This window comes from Carassius auratus, chromosome 27 (genome assembly GCF_003368295.1).
Source record: "Carassius auratus strain Wakin chromosome 27, ASM336829v1, whole genome shotgun sequence".
NCBI classification, from domain to species: Eukaryota; Metazoa; Chordata; class Actinopteri; order Cypriniformes; family Cyprinidae; genus Carassius; species Carassius auratus.
The window spans coordinates 808308-828432 of NC_039269.1; the positions used below are offsets into that span (position 1 = coordinate 808308).

Consider the following 20125-nt stretch of genomic DNA (forward strand, 5'->3'; position numbering starts at 1 on the left):
CAGTGTCACATCATTCTTCAGAAATCATTTTATATGCTAATTTGGTGTTTTAGAAACATATCAATGTTGAAATGCCTAATATTATTGTTGGAACTATATATTTTAGGATCCTTTGTTGAATTGAAAGTTCAAAGAATAGCAATTATTTGAATATATATATATATATATATATATAGATATATATATAGATTTTTTTTTTTTTTTTTTTGTAACATTGTAAAAGTCCTTACTGTCACTTTTGATGAAATTCAATTCACCCTTGCTGAATAAAAGCAAAATCATTAAATAAAAGCTTTAGTTTCAGTATAATATGAAATATGTGTACAGTATATAATACAAAATTTGGCACTTTTAAATTAAGATTAGCTAAAACTAGTCACTTTGATGTTTAAAGTTTTTAACCACTTTAAACCATTTGGATAAAAATTGATACAAATAAAAGGTCAAACAGGTTGATATAAAACATATGTGCATGGTTAAAATCAACATTTCTTGTTTTTTATTTTCAAATTGAAGTAGATGAACTGCAACAGAAAAATACTTAACATACATTACTAGATAAAAAAAAAAAGGTCTTGTGACTTGATTGGTCTGACACGTAAATGTTTGATTTCTGCCATTTCCTTTTAGACAAACATTATTTAAGATGCAATAATCACACAACCTAATGGTTTATCTATTTGTATCTTTTAGTTACAGTTTAAAAGGACATGATGCATCTGATCTGAAGCTATCCTCTCCTACATCTAGCCACAAAATCATTTGTCATTTTCCATGACTTAAGACTGAGCAAACTCACTTCAGACACGCACACACACAATGACAGCCACCCGTCACCTCATAAATCACGAAGCGGGACCAAAGAAGAGCAGGAAAGGGAAGGGATGATCATCTTTTTCCGAAGCAGCTTTAGCTGGCCAATCAAACAGCATGAAGGGACAAGATCAATGTTCTGTGACTTAGACATACTGTATAGCACTCCCCACTGGGACACTGTAATTGTGTTCAGAAGGGACAAACGAAAGTAGTACCACAGAGCCTGCATGGACTCCCTTTAAAACACCACCTCTACTCTCGTCCTCACCTTTGCAATGAGAAACCCTGCTTGTTTTATTCTTTTAATTCATTAAAAGCCACTCTACTGGGGCTGGGCTTCCCAGGGAAGGAGCAGGGATTGGCCGGTATGAGTCAGTGCCCAATGGGAGATTAGGAGCAGGGTATTTAGAGCTTTTCAGTGATAGGCAGATGGAGTTAATTAGCAGGTCTGTGGATGAATACAGGTTCAGCTCAGTAAATAACATGGAGCACAATTACCTCAGGTCCACCGAGCCAGATGAGTGAGACTGCATGTGGGCAAGCAAAATATGGATTTTGAAAAGAAATGCATTTAAATCATACAAAGAGTTCTCGATGGATGAATAGATGGAGAGGGCTGTATTGTTTGTAAATGAGGGGAGAGCAGCTTGATTCAAAGATGTAGTGATTATATAACACAGACGAATAGAAATGGAAAGGCAACACTATAAGAGAGAACAGTCGGGAGAAGAAAAAAAAAGAAAATAAGAAAGAGTATGAGAAGGAAAAGAGAAAATAAGAAGCCTTATCTATGGATGAGGCTTTATGTTGCTGTAGAAATGAGACCTCTGAGATGGGAGAGTCATTAAAAAAGTGTCAAGCTGGCTAAAGCTCAAGCGCTGGTTGAAAATTAGATCGAATAAAATCTGCATCCTTTTAGGACGTCCATCACTGTGGCACTTATGGAGGGGCAGGGAGTAAAATGAAGGATGTGGAGAGAGAGAATTGTCGCGGAGCACCCTACTTCTCATGCCCTGTCTCTTTACCGACTTGTGAATCAACTAGTTAGCCTCTGCTGGTAAATATTCTAATAACACAATCTGAATCCTGAGAGAAATGATTAACAGTGGGAAGCTGCATAGTATTAGTATAACCGGTGGCCAATATAAAGTAGAAATATAAATAACATGCATAATATGTATTACATTTTTTTTTTTTTTTTTACATAATATTTACTTATTTTGATGTTAATTATTTGTAATAATTGTTTTTTTTTTAATTAATCAATTTGAAAAACTATTTGCTAAAAAAATATATATTTATAAAACGTGTTTTACATTCCATTTACTAAATTATTTGAAAATAATTTATTCAGAATTAATACAATTTAGAAAATTATTTGATCTTGACAAAAACTACTATAGATGCCAAAATATAAGTTTGCAGCCAAACACAAAGTTCAAATTTTTTTCAATTTTCGAAAATCAGCCAAAAGATAAAATATACACTTATCTTAAGACTTAAAAAACACAACTTTTAAAATTTTAGTAGGTTTGATAGGAGTATTGTATCCCAGCCTTAAAATAAACATTAAAATAAAATATAAAATTAAAATGTAATGTTATGAATATATATTTCAAAAGAAGCCATACAGTCTTTAGTCATACTATAAACCTATGAAGAGGGAAGAAGACCTGGAAAAATGAAATATAATGCACTATTCATCAAAAGAGCAAAACAATTAATAAAGACGCACTGAGGAGATATGAATATACAGTTGTTGTTGTTTTTTTTACATGATATCAGGATCCAGGTCCTGCTGTGAGGCTTAATGCATTGAAGTGCTTGAGCTCACATCATGTGAATGTGCGCACTGCATCATGGGATTGAAAGAGGGTAAACACCACTCACTCGTGCCAAAAGGATAGATTCAGAACAGCAAGGATTCAGCACAGGGGGAGTTAGCTAACTGTATATGAATACATCAAAAGACTAACTGGAGAAACACTGAAAGTGAGAAAGGAGAGGCAGAGATTAAGAAATTGAGTGAGTGAGGATTCAAAGAGAGAGATGCGTGGGAGATGGGCAGTTATCCCACTCCTCAGAATGAAAGGACTGAAAACGCAGGGGTTCAAAAGCTAACGGGAAGGAAAGAGAAGTCAGCCGAGGTGAATTAAAGAACGAGAAAAAGGTGAAGACCGGCACGAGGGAGATAATGTGAGGCCAAACGCTTGTGTGTGGATGTGCATCTGACTTCCATGAGTATGTGCTGTTGCACAAGATGGAGAAAGCTGAGGTGCAAAGGGGGGGTGGGAGATGTATCTGTGGGCAATGATTATGCCATCAGTTAAAGCGTTGAACTTTAGATGAAATATTAACAAACAGCAAAAAATAAGTAGGCAAAGAAAATGAAAAGGATTAAAAGGAGGCTAATATTAACTACTACTATTTTAATTACACTCTTCAAGGATGTGGAGCTTAATTAGAGAAGGCAATTATTGGAATTATTTCTATTATCAGACTCGTCCAATATTATTTGCATCACTATTTTTCTGCCATTCTGCCAGGGAGTTTAATCTGCGCTAAATTAGGATGACTTGGCTTGAAACCTCCATTTACACAGCATGCAGCAGACTGGGCCAGAATGGTCTAGATCAACTTAATTAACACTGGATGGCTCTACAATCGCAGATTTGCTTTGTCTAAACTTTGCCTGCTATAACCCTGAAACACGTTTTAATTCTCATTGGCTATAAGCTACAGTCACGCTTCAGCTATACACGGTTGTCAGAGAAGGCAAGTTGATCATTATAATATTGAACAAAACCAAACAGGAAACTAAAATGTTTCCACACTACAGTTCAAAAGTCTGGGTTCAGTAAGTTTTTATATATATATATATATATATATATATATATATATATATATATATATATATATATATATATATATATATATATATATATATATATATAAGTAATATAAGTTAAAAGAAATTCATATTTTTATTCAGCAAGGATTTATTAAATTGAAATTTACAGTCACAAAAGATTTCTTATTTAAAGCTGCAGTCTGTAATTTTTTTGAGTTCAAAATTTACTAAATTAATATAATAAGCGAGTACATCATGAATCCATTTTCCAAACTGTGTTTTTTGGCTTATTCTGAATCACTATGGTACATCTATAATACGTTTTTATATTCAGACTATTTCAGACTGGTACTGGTGGACCCACTGCAGAGAGGGCCATTACCTGCGTGATCCGTCATAGACATAAACAGAAAAGAAGAAGCTCCGGCTACAATGTTCTTTCTTCCACAAGACACACACAGTTCTGTTTATTAACTGCTAGAGCGCCAAAAGTAACAGACTGCGGCTTTCAATAAATGTTAAATGTTTGAACTTCCTATTCATTGAAGAACTGTGAAAATAAAATGTGGCATGGTTTCCACAAAAACATTCACTGGGGCATTTTTGTTAACATTGAAATGTTACTCGAGCACTAAATCACCATATTAGAAGGATTTCTGAAGGATCGTGTTACACTAAAGACCTCTTTTAAGAATTAATCAAATAAATGATTGAAATATTCAATCACATTCACAGGAATAAAATACATATTCAAAATAGGAATACAATACATATTCAAATGAATTTAAACAGAAAATGGTTCTGTTAAATTGTTTTCCTTTACTGTGCAGTACATTTAAGCAAAAATATAATATAATTTATTTCTTTTTTTTACAGCTTTTTGCAGTTTTGCATCAATGTCTGGTTAATTTCAAACCTTGGTTGGTTTTAATATTTATTAAAATAAAGTCTTTTCAGACTTCTATATATGTGGCCAACAAGTTTTTGAAGAGAAGAGAAAAAGGACACAAAATGAGAAAACAGGCTGGGAATGGTGACAGATATTGCTTGAGAAAGAGAATGGGGGGGAGCGGGGACAGAAAATGAGGAGAAGGGACAGAGATTGTGTTTATGTCAAGACTGCACTGTTTCTGAGGAGAAATGCAGGTGGTGAAATCAGTGTTGTGCGCTTGCTTCGGGGGGTTAATACCTCCAGAGGACTCTCAGTCTATTTCTCTCATAAAGACCACTGGGGCTGTGGGGTAATCAAAACACATCCACACCCTCAGCTCAAAATGACTTTAATATCAAATCCGCCCCTCTGTAATTCCACTTTAATAACAGCAAGGAATTGTGTCCAGGCCTCCTGGTGTATATTGTCAACCTGTGTCTGGCTCTCCCAGGACACCTCGGGTCATCTGATTGGCCAAGGCAGCATTTAAATCGCCCAGGCTGGACGAACGCTCACTCCTTGCTGCAATGCTTCTGTACTAACTGCTGGAATTAGATCGCCGTATGCTGACCTCCGTCAACAATGCCCTCAAAGAGCCCTGGCACACTGTGGCGTATAACTAAATCCGTCCTGTGATTCAACGTGCCCGTAATCTAAAATAGACCTTGCCCAGAGCACCGCTTGTTCAAATACTTCCCTCTCCAATTACTCACCATCATGTATATATGGCAAGTTAAATAATAAAAGACGTCAATGCACAGGCCAGTGTCCAAAACGTGAATGGCAAAGTTTCAAAGAAATAAACCCTGAATTTGCTAGTTTATGCAGCCAGAGCTTAGAGTCCGTCTTTCAGTTCTATGTGAGTGCCCACTTCACTTTCCTTTCCTCGTCGTGCGTGAGAGAGGAAGTTGCGAGTTCGTGGTTTGGTGCGAGACCCCCGTCGCGCTGGCAGTCCGACGGCTGCATTCATCATAGAGACATAGGCGCAGACAGAAAGCCCTGCCGGGAACATTCCCATTAGCATGGAAATCACTTCCCTCTTACCTACCCCCTCCACATCGCTCGTTCTCTGTCGTATTCTCTCTCCATGCAAGAAGAATGGCTCTAACTCCTATTATTCTGCGTGAAGGCACACTGCCAGAGTAGATGACAAGAAAAGCGAAATCGTTGACCATTTTTCCCGCACTCCACTCTCACTGTCGCCGATAGAACAACAGCCAACCTCCGGATTGATTCCATCGCTGACGTTTGGCTCTGGGTTATTCCTCAAAAACTCACACAATGGATCAACACTCACCTAAAAAGTTTCCCTACGGCTCGTATCGCTAACCACCGGCTCTGAAGTCAGAGAATAACAGAGTTTTGCCACCCTTGTTTCAGGTTCAAAGTGTTGGAACAATGACAAATGCAAATAATAAAATGCAAATCATCACACAAACATGCATAATCAAGACAGTGAAATTAATAGGCTTATCAGCTTTTAAAAATGTTTCTTATATCCTTTATTAAGAGATAAAAGATATTTTGGCAGTTGCATGACATGAAATGTAGCAGACATTATGCTCTTCCTCAAAAAAAAAAAAAAAAAAAAAAACGAAACAGTCTAACCCAAACTAAACCTGAAAATCAGTGTCCCGCAGCAAAACCAGCTGAGAACTACTGATGTAGAAAACGTAGTATTGCACAAAAAAAAAAAAAAGCAAAGGTTCTTTCACAGATAATTTGGCCTCTTGAGAAAAGACAGGATAGTCAGCAGGTCTTTTTGATCTGACGTATAGCTAGTGATTGAAACCTCAAACAGGATTTGCAATGCTACTCTACTTTATTTTACTCATTAATGACATTCAAACAGTGTACAGTGACTTTCACCATGAATACCCTCTCCTCAGACCTGCACGTAAAGTGTAAGTAGGAGCCGATGCAGTCATAACCACAAATGACCGCAGTGCCACCAGTGCCTCATGTGGAACCAGGGACTATCCAATCCCAGCTCTAATTGGGCGTTGTGATACGACGGAGCGATTTCAGAGACGTTTTCATGCCCCACTGCTATCTATAGCCCCCTAGGAGACCCCACAGGCAGCCAGCGAGTTAGAAGCGATTTGCCTGCTTGCCCTATTCATACCAAACCCAATCAGCCGAATCAGTCAACAAATTATCCGATCAGAACACATGGCTGAGCACCTCTCTGGCAAACTGACTGGAGGAAATGGACAAAGACCAGGCCACGCGTCACAGATAAGAACCCGCGAGATCGCCGGCGTACCAAGAAAGCACATCTGCTGTGTTCCTGAGCACAGCTTGAGATGAAAACGAGTCTGTGTGATTACAGCGGGCTGCTACGGCCAAGATGAGGCTTTTAGTGCTCTTCTCATCCCTTCCTTCCTTCATCTCTCCTTCACACTCGGAGAAGTCACCCCAGGGACGCATCTTTACGGATTCAGACACGCATTCCGTGTCTTTATCGCTTCATGCGCGGCGAAAACACAGATACATAACCTTATGGGATCGGATGAAGCCTACAAATACAAATAGCCGGAGACTCTCGCTGCTAGTGGGAAACCACACTGAAAAGAATTAATTGTGATGGTACTTTCATTTTAATTGAGTGTTCAGGACCCTGAAAGCCCATATCTGACTACCAAGAGAGAAAACGCTTAGAGCACTCCTACACATGTGAATTGATTGATAAAAGCCTCAAGGGATGCGCATCAAACCTCTTGCTTTCAACATCAGACACGTTGCTGAGACGCCAAGCAACTAATTCTGTACATTTTACGCTTCCTTTACTTTTAAAATGGGTTCCAGCAGAGGCTGAGATGAGTTTACAGGGTGCATCTTAGTTACATCCAAACTGTGGCGTTTTATTGCCATTATACTCAAGAGAATATATGCATCAGTTCTAATCGCCTGTTGAACTTGACACTGCGTGATTCCACAATGCATAGCTAGAAGGCTAAATGAGCTTTATGCTTTGATGAGAGTGTAAATATATAGGCTTTATGATCCGCTGAGAGCACACAGTTAGTGTTTTGATGAACAGTATTTTTTCATCGGTCTGCGTCGTCCACTGCAAGAGCCTTTAAAAGCAACGCCAGCTGAGGGCAGAAGGGTGAGGAGGGCTGGAGAGGGTCGTGAAAAGAAATTCACTTATCAAGGAGACGCTTGGAAAGCCAAAGAGTGAGAGGGAAGGATGCTGAATGAAAATTAGCCCTTAGGGGTTGATGACAACGCCTGTCACCTCCGAGTTTCTCCATCTCCAGCCGTCCTCTCTCCTCCCTCAGCCTGATGAACTGTCGAACGCGGCGGGTATGTGACATGAATGTGTATGTGCGTGTGACACAGAAGCTGATGTGTATTCCTGTGAGCGCGCACGTGAGTTTCCTCTCTTGAGCCGGTCGATGAGTGTGTAAAAAGCATGTGTGAGAGATGGAGAGAGAGAGGGAGGGAAGACATATGAGAACAGACAGATGGAATAACACAGTGTCTACACTGCACACGAGCGGCAAAACATAATCGCTCCCATCATAATCAATGACAGCGTAGGTTGCATCGCCCCGCAAGTTGTAGATCGCCCTTTTGACGCACTGCAGGGCTACTCTAATCCCATTTTTCCTGCTCTAATCTGAAAATAATATATATATATACATATATATATATATATATATATACACATATATACATATATATATATATATATATACACATATATACATATATATATATATATATATATATATATATATATATATATATACACATATATACACATATACATATATATATATATATTAAACTCACACACGTTTGATGTGTGTAAACAGACTACACATTTTCTGGAATTTTTTAATTTTAACAAAACATAACAATATTCTAATATAAATTTTCTAAATTATAAAAATTCCCAAGCCAATTCATGCAAAAGAGTGATCAGAATAAACTGAACATCATTTATACAAATATATACAAATAAAATCAATTATTTGAAAAGATTAATCAAAATATGTCTGTTATGTTGATTCTGCATTGAATCACTGTAACATCCTTTAGTGAACATTCATTCATGACATGCAGCAGACACTGTGACGCATCAAAATGAAATCATTCCCTATTATAATGAATGAAGTTGACTACACTGCACAGATGCTCCAGTCACTTTATTTTCCCTGTCTGCCTGAAATAAAATGCTTTTTTCATTCTATGAATATTATTTGATCATTTAAATAACTTCTGATCATTAATTGTGATCATTGACATTTTGACATGTGATTTTTAAATTAAAAAGGGTGAGATTTAAATCATATTTTGTCCTAACCATATATACTACCATCAAAACGTTTATGGTAGGAAAGATTGTTTTAAATGTTTTTCAAGAAGTCTCTAATGCACCAAGGCTGCATTTGTTTGATAAAAAATACAGTAAAACAGTAATATCCTGAAATATAATTACAATAATTATACAGCTACAATATAAATGTCTTAACTATCAATTTAATACATCACATTTAAATTAAAATAGTAATAATGTTCATTATTTCTTCAACAACAACAACAAAAATTATTATTACTATTTATTCCTCAGCTACACTGGCGTTTAGGGTCAGTTAGATTGCCAAATACAAACAAAACAAATCAATAATGTGATAGAATAATTAATTCATCTGTTTAAGGACTTCATTGTTGCTTAAATTAAGCTCACAGGTGATTAGTACTGAACACTGTTGAAGTGCAGCTTCACGGCTTCCAGTGCAGACAGGATGTAACAGATGAATTTAAAGGTGTGAGTGGGAGCACAGACACACACACACACACACACAAATAAAATTGATTCCATTCTCAGCGCAGAGTTAAGCTGTCCCTTTTCTTGTGTCACCATCACCTCTCCTCTACTTCCCATCTCCGTCTCCCTGTCAGCCTTTTTTCTTTCTTGCTCTGTCTGTGGACAAATTATGGTGATTATCATTTAGTTCCTCTATTCTTAAACTCCCTTGCTTCTTTTGCTATCATAGCTTATTTCGTCTTCCCTCAATCTTCTCATTTCCCTTCCCCTTCTCTCTTGTACTTTCGCTCTTCATCTGTAACCAGCAGACACTCCAGGGAAATAAATTAGTAATATTTATGATGAAACCTTCTCAGTATCGTTGCTTCTTATCTCGTCGCCTCATAAAAAAGACACTGATCTTAACCGGCGTACCTATGTAGTCATCCGTCAAACAATCTACCCAGCCATCCATCACGGGCACAGTGCACTGCTCTGCTCCTCTCGGATGCCCAACACGGCGGCCGAGGATGTTAAAACTACATAAACCAGCTCAACTCCCCCTGCACCTGAGTCTGCATCTATTATACCGAGGGATGCATCAGCCTCGGCGCTCCCCACAACATTCTTCAAACGTAATTGCAATGGTCAAAACAGCTCCCAAAACGCCAGTAATTTGTTTGCTTTTATCTGAAGCAAACTCTTTGAGAGATTTCTAAATCGGCTTCCAAATACGAGGAGATTTGCCCAGGCCTGCTCAGTGAACCTGAACGTCTACCTGGGTGAGACTTTGATATATTTTCCCCACACGTCTTCAGATAATCTCACCCTGGCTCACCCCGGTAAAAAAAACATGAGAATATGAAGGGCAGAGCTGAGGCTGGGAGAGAGTGGGCCCTGTTTTGACTGCCCTAATAAAGGGCTGGTATGTAATTGAGCAGAATTTTGATAGTGTTACAGCCCTTGTGCAGGGACAGTTAAACAGCTGATGGTGAGCACTAAATAAGGCTCTTTTCTATAACCAACCTCTAACTCAAACTCTCCTGTCTCCCATTCTTGGATAGAGTTGGTTTATATGCACCAACCAGGTTGTATACTCAATTCTCAAACTCTTTTAGGAAAACAAAATAATATAAATTATGCCAATTTTATTGATGGAAACAGTAGGGAGGGGATGGGGAAATGGAACAGTGTTTCAAACTGTGCCCACTACATAAGCTAAACAAGCATTAAACTTGAGCAAGTTCCTTCTCATATTTTAATAGTATTTATAGCTCCTAACAGGCTGTGTGACCACGAAGAATGAATAACTCAAAATGTACGCCTGTATGCAATTTTCCCATTATTGCTTGCATGCCAGTGAATATCCCTCTGCGCACCATAGGTTGCCACCCCACATACCATTCTGTGATGCTTTTAAATTTACCATGGTAACCACAGTCTCCCTAAAAATACTGAAGTGTTATAAAATCATAATATGGGTTGTACTTGAAAGTAGTCATGAGTATGTCATTTGGGTCACTAATGGCAAGCTTAATTAAAGGCGAACCTAGAACATTAACCTGCCAATCCAGTCTCATGAAAAGCTGTATCCACACAAGATTTGGAAGAATTCACGGACACATACACACACAAATAATGAAAACTATAAAACCAAACCTCTACACCTAAAAAAAAATAAACCCAATTAAAAAACATAAAGAATATTCATATTGTAAGCTTTCACCATCTCTTATGAATTATTAAAAGTTTTCTTGAAAGTGTGATATGATTTGTTGATTCATCAGTTTCATCTGGAATTTCTAATGTGTTTTTAGAACAGCACTTTTTCAGCAGTATTTTTAGCAGTCATTACTTATTAGTCTTCATGTCACATTATCCTTCAGAAATCATTTTAAAATGTGGATTTGGTGATCAAGAAACATATTTTTTTTTTTAAATGTGCATACCTTTGTGTAATTAATGTTGTAGCACAAAATGTAAAAGTTAGTTTAGACCTTATTTCACTCCCAAAACAAAATCTATTATTCTAAAAACTCTTTCTGTGGGAAACATTTCTTGTGGGGAACCATGGCTTAAATAAAGAAAAGTAATGATCTAGTGGGGTTTATGGGATGTACTTTAATGAGTGTTTTTTTCCATTAAAAAGAGGAGGCATTTATTGTAAAAACTATAGAAATTTAACCAGGGTTTGAAATTAACTTTTTCACTCTACCGCCCTTCTTAACTTCTACTTGACAAAAAAAAGCACCTAAACCTGTCCACACTGGACACAACAAAGCAACTATAATATTTTTCTACTTTGTGTCAGTCCATCATAAATAGAACGAGTCATCAGTTTGCAATTAGGCTTTGTCATGCTGTGCTACATCCAGTGTAGACAGCATCACTGATTATAATGGGTTCTATTGTATTTTGTGTTCACACGGTTTGAGACTTCAATCATCTTTTGACTTTTTGCTATTGCTTCAACGCAAAGGAAACCAGTGCCATTAGGATGGGTATGTTCAAGTAAGATAGATATGTTCAGATGCTGTGCAATTAGGGTTTATTTAAATCTACTTAATATATCATGATGCCTGACTAGTTCAGCATTTGCGCTAAATCTGTGCAGATTAGGCTTACATGAACTTCCCCAAGAAATTAATGAGTGAACATAATTTAGGAAAAGTAACCCGCCAAATTGGCTAGCGGTTTGAAAGTGTTATCCGCCACAGCTGAATTTTACCTGCATTTGGTGGGGTGTTAATTTCAAACCCAAAAATTAATTAGCAAACTTCTGAAAGGGATATGCATAGGCATGATGTGGAAAGTTACTCACTTTGTATGAAGTGCGGAGGGTTGTCATTGACATCCGTCAATCTTACAGTAATGGTTGTTGTTCCTGACAGGCCGCCAAGGTGGCCGCCCATGTCTTTAGCTTGCAGCACCACTAGATACTGATCCTGCGCTTCTCTATCTAGATCTGGAACAGCGGTACGCAGGATGCCTGAGGGAGAAAGAGCGACAAAGAGAGAAGCACATCATAAATTCAATCATCTCCTTGAATCAAATCATTTCCATGTGTTCCCTGACCGTAAGCTTGTAGAAACGCATCCCAGCAGACAAGGTCACCCGCGTGGTACTCCTACCATAGGACAACAGTCTACGAGGAAGGTTTATTAAAATGTCACAGGGAAGTTTAACTGTGAATACAAGCTTTAGATTGGAAGAGACCTTTCAGAGTGCTACAGCTCAGAATGCTAATTCCCACTAATGAGTAAAAAAGAATGCCTTGCAATGCATAGGACAGAATTAGGTTAATATCCTTGATTAGCATTCACAAACCTCCAGGAGAAAAAGCCCTCTCATTCATATCAGCGTGGGGTCCACAAATGTCAACAAAATTAATTAGGTTTCATTAGACGGCCAAATGGAATCAAAATACGAAGGAAGTCCATTATCCACATAGACAGAGACACAATGCATATACTTCTACACAAACATTCGCACAATAGATCCGTGCGAGCAGTGAAATCCATCTTTTACTCTCTCACTCCTTTTCTCTGCCTCATTCTTTCTAGCCTGTCATACACACAAATACCCATCATTCTCCTCGCGACTCTTACGCTCACACATTGGCCACACAGTCCCACTGTGTGTAGAACCGCACCGTGCTCACTTCACTTCTGCCAATTCCACTCTGCAGCACAAAGAAGCAGGAGTGATTTTTCAAATGATTACAGCCCCCCGTAACCCTGAATAAAAGCCTCTCGCAAGCCTCTGGGTCACAAACCAGACCCACCGACAGGCACAGAGGCAGAGCACAGAGGCTGGGCCGTTGTGTTATTTAAGCTTGCCATTTAAAGGAAAAGTTCAGCCAGAAATGCTGTCATCGTTTACTCAACCTCATTTCGTTCTGAGCCCATATGCTGTTATTTTATTTTGTGGAGATATTTTAAGACTCTTTATACACCAACACTACCGCTCCAAAGTTTGGGGTCGGAAAGAAATAAGAACTAAGAAGGGATTTCGAAAGAAGTACTCTTGTGGTCAGCAAGACTGCATTTATTTTAGAGAAAACACATTCAATAATGTGAAATATTATTGCAATTTAAAATAACCTTTCGATTTTAAAATCCTTCAAAATGTAAAACCTTCCAGTGGTGGCAAACCCACAATTTCTGCAGCCATTATTCCAGTCCAGTGTCACGTGAAATCATTCTCATATGCTGAATTCCCACTTAAGAAGCATTTATCATTATCAAATACAGAAAAGGCATCTGTGCTGCTTAAGATTTTCGTGGAAACTGTGATATAGGATTCTTTGATGAAAAGAAAGTTAAAAAAGGACAGCATTTATTTGAAATATACGGTGTGTGGCATTAATACTGTATATAAATGTCTTTTTACTGTCACTTGTAATCAATTTAATGCCACCTTGCTGAATAAAATTATTACTTGTCACTAATGCTAAACTTTTGAATAGTAATGGCACCAAAAACAGCCCTAAAAGTATCATAAAACTAACCCATATTACATGAAGTATTATACAATATATTTATGTGAAACAGACATTTAAATCAACACATTGCAAGAATGTTGCTTCACACAATCAAACGAAAAACATAATTTGTTCTTGAAGAAAGCCAATTTCAGCTTGTTGTTTATACAGTACTATTTATCATCCATTAAATCTTTTTAAAATCGTCATTGAATTTGGAAGCACATGTAGGCCTACTGTAGGCTAGGCTAGATGCAAGTTGTATTGGTATCAGTGAATAATGACTAGCAAAACTCTTGCAAAGCTATCATATGACTTCAGAAGACTCAGAATATGATGCACAAGTCATGTGAACTACTTTTGATGCTGCTTTTATGGTGCTCTTTTTAGAGTTTGCTCACCTGAATTGTTATTGTATGGCAAAAAACTGAACAGATATTCTTTAATATATTCGATTGTGTTTTCCAATGAAAATATAACAGCATACAGGTTTGGAATGACAAGATTATGAGTAAAAGATGACAGAACTGAACTATTCCTTGAACAGTTCACAAACCTGCGGTGGCGCTCCACTTTGAAGCATTTTTCTGTTTTCCACAGCCTTCAGAAGTGTGATTTGAGTTCGTGTTTGCAGCATTTGTTAGAAGTGCAGCTCAAGCGTTAGAATACATTTCTGCCAAGTCAGTCTGGATTAACGAGCGTTGAAGAGAGGGAGGGATGAACCAGGAAAATAGGAAGGAGGAAAGAACCAGAGGGATGTCAGAGTAAGGGGGAAGTTACGGAAAGGATCAGGGCTTTGAAGAGAGAGAATGTGGCGCTAATGGCTGACCAGGGACTGAGACTGGCCTAAAGAAAGTATAACATGAAACTGCAGGCTCTATATTTCACAGAAGCACTGTGATGTATTTTTCACTGACTGCACTTGATTCAGACCCAGTCCTTCAGACTTGATGGACAAGTCAAGAGCTTCAAGTGATGTTCTCCATGTTGTCCCTGAGACAAACACTTGAAGTGCTTCTTCAAACAGATACTCATAAATGTTTTAGATATCATCATGTTAGTGGTATCTATACTGTTAATGTGTTGCTGTTATTGCAGACTTTGCAGTCAGGCGCCTTTTTTACACTTTTATTGACAGTACAGTAGAGACGAAATGATGGAGAAAAGATGAGGGAATCAGATCAAACTCACACTGGCTATACGTCAGCATCATGGCAGTTCTAAAAAGATCATTCGTTTATGGTGGTTAGTGCTGGTTTGAAGTGTTCTATGTTTTGCTAAATAGAGTTAAATAACATGAATACTATTTTTGCATAACTTGACAAATTTACTGGTCGAAACTGAAATGACACACAATGAATGTGTCTACATATCTCTTCAGAAGACTTAGATTGCTGTATTTTCCAGAAAATAGGTTGTACCTGATCAAAAATGTCTCACGAGAGAAAGAGAAAAAACACAAATACATGCCGAGATAATATACAGTTAAATCATGCCAAAATAATATGCAGTAAAACACAAGTAAATAAAATGAAATGTTTACAAGCACTATAAAAATCTATTTTGTTCCCTTCAAAAATCTTTTACATTTAATGGTATTCAGAACACAACAGGTCTGTAAAATGTTAGTATAAAACAAAAACAAATTATTGTGGCATTCACTATAAATAACATTCATGATAAACACCTAGCCTAAATTAAATTATTTGAAATGAAACTAAAGCTAACAGTGTGTGGAAAAAAACCCTATACAAATAAAATTGGGCACACATACCACTCTCAATCAGCACGGATATAAATCAGTGTATATAATTCGGAGCAAATTTCAGTAAAAAATTAAATAAATAAAACATCTGATTCATATATAAAAATATCTTAATCTGTATTTTGAAGAAGAACAAAAGTCTTATGGGACTGGAATGGCACAAAGGTGAATAATTTATAACATTTTTGAGTGAACTAACGATTTAAGAAAGCCTGAACAAGTAAATAAAACTTAATATTCACTGTATTAAAAGTAATGAGAAAGCTGAAAAATTGTTACTTTTCATAAATTATTCATTACATTTATATAGCGCTTTTCTAAGCACTCAAAGCACTTTACATTGTGAGGGGGCAGCTCCTCGTCCACCAGCATCTGCCAGAATGCCCACCACACATCAGTTTATTGATGAAGCCAATCAGCAGATATGGGATGATTAGGAGGCCATTGTGGTCAGAGGCCAATGGGCAAATTTGTCCAGGATGCCGAGGTCACACCTTTACTCTTTTAAAAAGACATCCTGAGATTTTAATGACCACAGAGAGTCAGGACCTCGGATTAACATTTCATTTGAAGGACAGTGCTTGCTGACAGTAGTGTCCCCATCACTATACTGGGGCACTAGGACCTACATAGACCACAGGGTGAGCACCCTCCGCTGGACTTACTTACTCCTCTACCAGCAACAACCTAGTTTTCCCAGGAGGTCTCCCATCCAGGTGCTAACCAGGCTCAACCCTGCTTAGCTTCAGTGGGCGACCAGTCTTGGGCAATAGGGTTAAATAGATGTCATTTTAATAATAAAACAGTTCCTGGGATAAGAAAAACCCACCTGTCTGAGCGTCCACTGAGAAGTGTGGCTGCCCCTGAACAAGTGTGTACACCAGCCGTGCACTGTTCCCATAGGTGGGATCATCTGCGTCCGAAGCGGTCACCTGAATGATGGAGGTCCCTGAGGAAGAGTTTCAGGAAGCGAGAGCGAGACAGTAAGTGAGAGGGCAAAAAAGACAGTAAGAGATGATCAATATGGCACATATGAACACAGGTCATCACAGGACAAGCACATTACATGAAGAGAGCCGTATAAAGACTGACAGATTCTCCCCTTCTCTCCTCTCTCTCCCTCCTGCTGCAGTGTGACAAATACAGTATTCACTTTCTCTTCTCCCCAGCCGCACACCTTCTTTCATTCACGCCTCTTGTCTGTCTCACTTCATTTCTCTTCATCTCCTTCTCCAATTCCCCATTTGCTCCCTCTCTCAATCTCTATGCCTGTTTTTGCGGCCACACTCCCCCGTTCCCTCAACTCCCACACGTCTCAAATCTTTCTTTGGCTCCTGACAGATATGGACTTTTTTCCAACCAAATGAATCAAAGAGTTTGAAACGAACATATATATGTACAATGGAAAGAGAACTTCGTTTCCCATGGGGCAACTGCTGACAAGCTCGGAGGGACGGGGGGGGGGATTTGTGGGAGCAGCTGTTGCTGTTTTCAGACATCAAAGGCCTGACAGTGTCACCATGAGAGCTTGTGGGTTGAGGGGAGGGTGTCGTCTGATTACAGATCTTTCGCAGGTAGTTAAGAAGCGGCAAATAGAAGAGGGTAGGAGAACGAGAGCTAGAGAGAGAGATTGTCACTGTAAACGAACGATCAGATAGGCAGATCAAAATACAGACGTGACTGCCGGGTTGACGCAACATGCACCGGCTCAGAGAAATCTATTCATTTTCAATCTGAGTGGAACTGAAGAAACACGCCACAATTTAGACTGATAACACATTCACACTGATGGAATATTAGATCTGAATGGCGCTCTGGTTTCGTTTACCTCAGCAAGGGTTGGAGTATTCAGATGCAATGCAGAGTATTTCTTGTTCGTGCTTACGATCCTTTGATATTAATTAAAGCCATTTCAGGCAAAACAAAACAAGCACGACTGTCTAGGGGTAATATTTTGAGCCCACGTAAAATCGATAAACGTGAGAGGTTATTTCACCGAATGAGCGTCATTAACATTTAAATGGCGCAAATTATAGGGAGCATTTGCCTCGGCTTTTCATCCGATGATTTTTGGGACAGCATGAATCCTGCATTATTCAGAAATCATTGACATTCACCAAGACGACGTGCTAGGGGGGATGAGAATATGTTGTCTTCCGCTACCTATGTTTGCCATCTCGGGTACTGTGGCGCTGTAGGGTCCTTCCTCGAAGACAGGTGGGTTGTCGTTGATATCCTGCACTCTGATGATGAACTGGGAGGAGGGCTCCAGGGCACGCTCTGTCTGACTGTCTGTTGCTGTGGCAATCAGCCGGTATTCGTCCTTCTCCTCCCGGTCCAAGGGCTTGGTTACGTGGATGTTACCCGTCTTCTCGTCAATCACAAACACTGACCCCGCCCCCTCACCCCGCAGCACGTACCTAGTGCGTCCATCACCTCTGTCCATGTCAGTGTGAAGCTGATGAGGGAAAAAAGAGAGGGAAAGATTGAGATTACAAGTATCTGAAGGGTTCAGAAGGACTAATATATTATATACACAGTGCTGGGTAGATTGTAGTCCATTAGTGATTCCAAATTACATAACAGAAATTGAAGTTAGTAACGTAATCCATTAAATTACACATTTTAGGTTACATAACTTTTTGATTATTTTTAGATTTCTTGTATGGCAACTCATCTGTCACATTGATTTAAAAGTGCTGTATGTACGTTTTTGACTCTACTAAAGCATAAAAATACCATAATATGTTTGTAGATATTTAAGAAACATGCTTAACATAACTGAAACAAGTTAACATAATTGTTTATCTGAAAAACAATGCTACAGTCAGTTATTCTCCTTTGAAAATGTTCGTTCCGGGCCGGAATGTTGGTCTCTAGTTTTTGGGGAATGTTGGTCTCTAGTTTTTGGTTTGTGAAACCCGGCCACTGCCAGTTTACCCAATTGTATTTCGGCACCCAGGGTTGCCAGTTGACGGAAGGAGGAGACAAGTGAGCAGTGGATTTATTGATTTATTTACTGTATATTATGCTGCTGCCACACAGATATATACACACATATAAATATATTAAACACATATTTCCCATCCGTTTACCTTCACAGACAAAAACAACTTTTTTTTGTAACTCTTGTGTTTTTTTCACATAAAATTGTGTGTATTTGACAGTTGAAGTGCAATAAGACATAAAAGAGTCCTTTGTTTAGTTTATCAGAAGTTTAAACTGTATGGTTTAAAATGCATGATTTCATCACAAAAGACATGATAATCAAAACCAAACTTTTTTTTTTTTTTAGCAGAGTATCAGGCACAGTACAGGCACAGCCATACTCTGGAAAAGGGGATGGGGAGCAGCAGCTCATTTGCATTTAAAGACACATGCACGAAAACAGCTTATTTTTGCTTCTGCTTCCACTTAAAATAGGCATTTTCAAAATAATATAATCAATGATCTGGGGGTATTTTGAGCTAAAACTTCACAGACGGGAAACCTGAAACATAAATTACATATTGAAAAAAGGGGCATAACATGTCTCCTTAAATAGGATAATATTGAACCATATTGATACAAAAATAAAAGACAATGAAAATATATTCCGTTTGATTTTATTAAAAACATGAAGTCCATTAAACATTACGTCAAGGTTTCTTAAACTGTGGTTTATTATGTGGTTCATGAACTGCAGGGGGGTTGTGAGTTTAATGCAAAGCTAACAATTAATGAAATCATTACCATTTTAAATTAAGTTAAATCATTTTTAAGGAGAAAACTTACTTAAAAAATTATATTAATATACTTGCATGTGATTTGAACAATAACCAAAGCTAGAGAACTATGAACATGCAAATTTATTTCCTTAAAATCTCTCAAACTTATTTCCTTAAAAAAAGTAACTCTAGTCTGATTATGAACATTTTAAAATGTAATATAATAAAATGACAAGTACTTTATATTTGTAATATAATTATGAAATCCAGATTACATGTAATCAGTGACTATGCAGCACTTAGTATACAGACGAGCCTAAAACGAAAACGGCATAAAACAAAAAATAATCTTGAAATATAGACTCCACTTTGACAGATGAGGACTTCAGGGGCTCATTCTCAGACAGTACAGATGGGCGGTAATAATCACACAGCCTTGCATGAAGCGCTCGTACTCTGGGCATTGATTGCGGGTGGAGTCTGGTTACCGGATCAGCGGCAGTCTACGGCTAAGGAGCCTTCATGCAGCGAGCAAAGCCTGGGCTGCATAGGGAGCGCGTGATGCTCAGAGGGAAGAGTGTGGAGAAAGCATCAGCATTCATCCTCATTACCGCTTCTACGTGGCCAGAATACGGCTGCTTAAAAAGACCCCATAACAGCACAACTTCAACAAAAAGTGCCACACAGCAAGTTTGGAAGACAAATGGGAGTGTGTCCTATGTTTGCAGGCATTCAAGTGTGGAAAGAGCTGAGTGTGTGCCCTCAGTGGAATCAAAATGGAGATTTTTTGGAATCAGAATATTCATTGGCTTT

At 38.2% G+C, this 20125-nt stretch overlaps 1 protein-coding gene across 2 annotated transcripts in view; it reads right to left on the bottom strand.

Annotated features, from left to right (window-relative positions):
• Positions 1–20125, bottom strand: part of LOC113044971 (uncharacterized) — a 123024-nt gene that overhangs the window by 29508 nt on the left and 73391 nt on the right. For both annotated transcript variants that reach the window (XM_026205026.1, XM_026205027.1), the window contains 3 exons: positions 17769–18063; positions 16435–16554; positions 12179–12346 (listed from right to left, as the gene is read on the bottom strand). In XM_026205026.1, coding sequence (XP_026060811.1) covers positions 12179–12346; positions 16435–16554; positions 17769–18063 — 583 coding nt within the window. The remainder of the gene's footprint in view (positions 1–12178; positions 12347–16434; positions 16555–17768; positions 18064–20125) is intronic.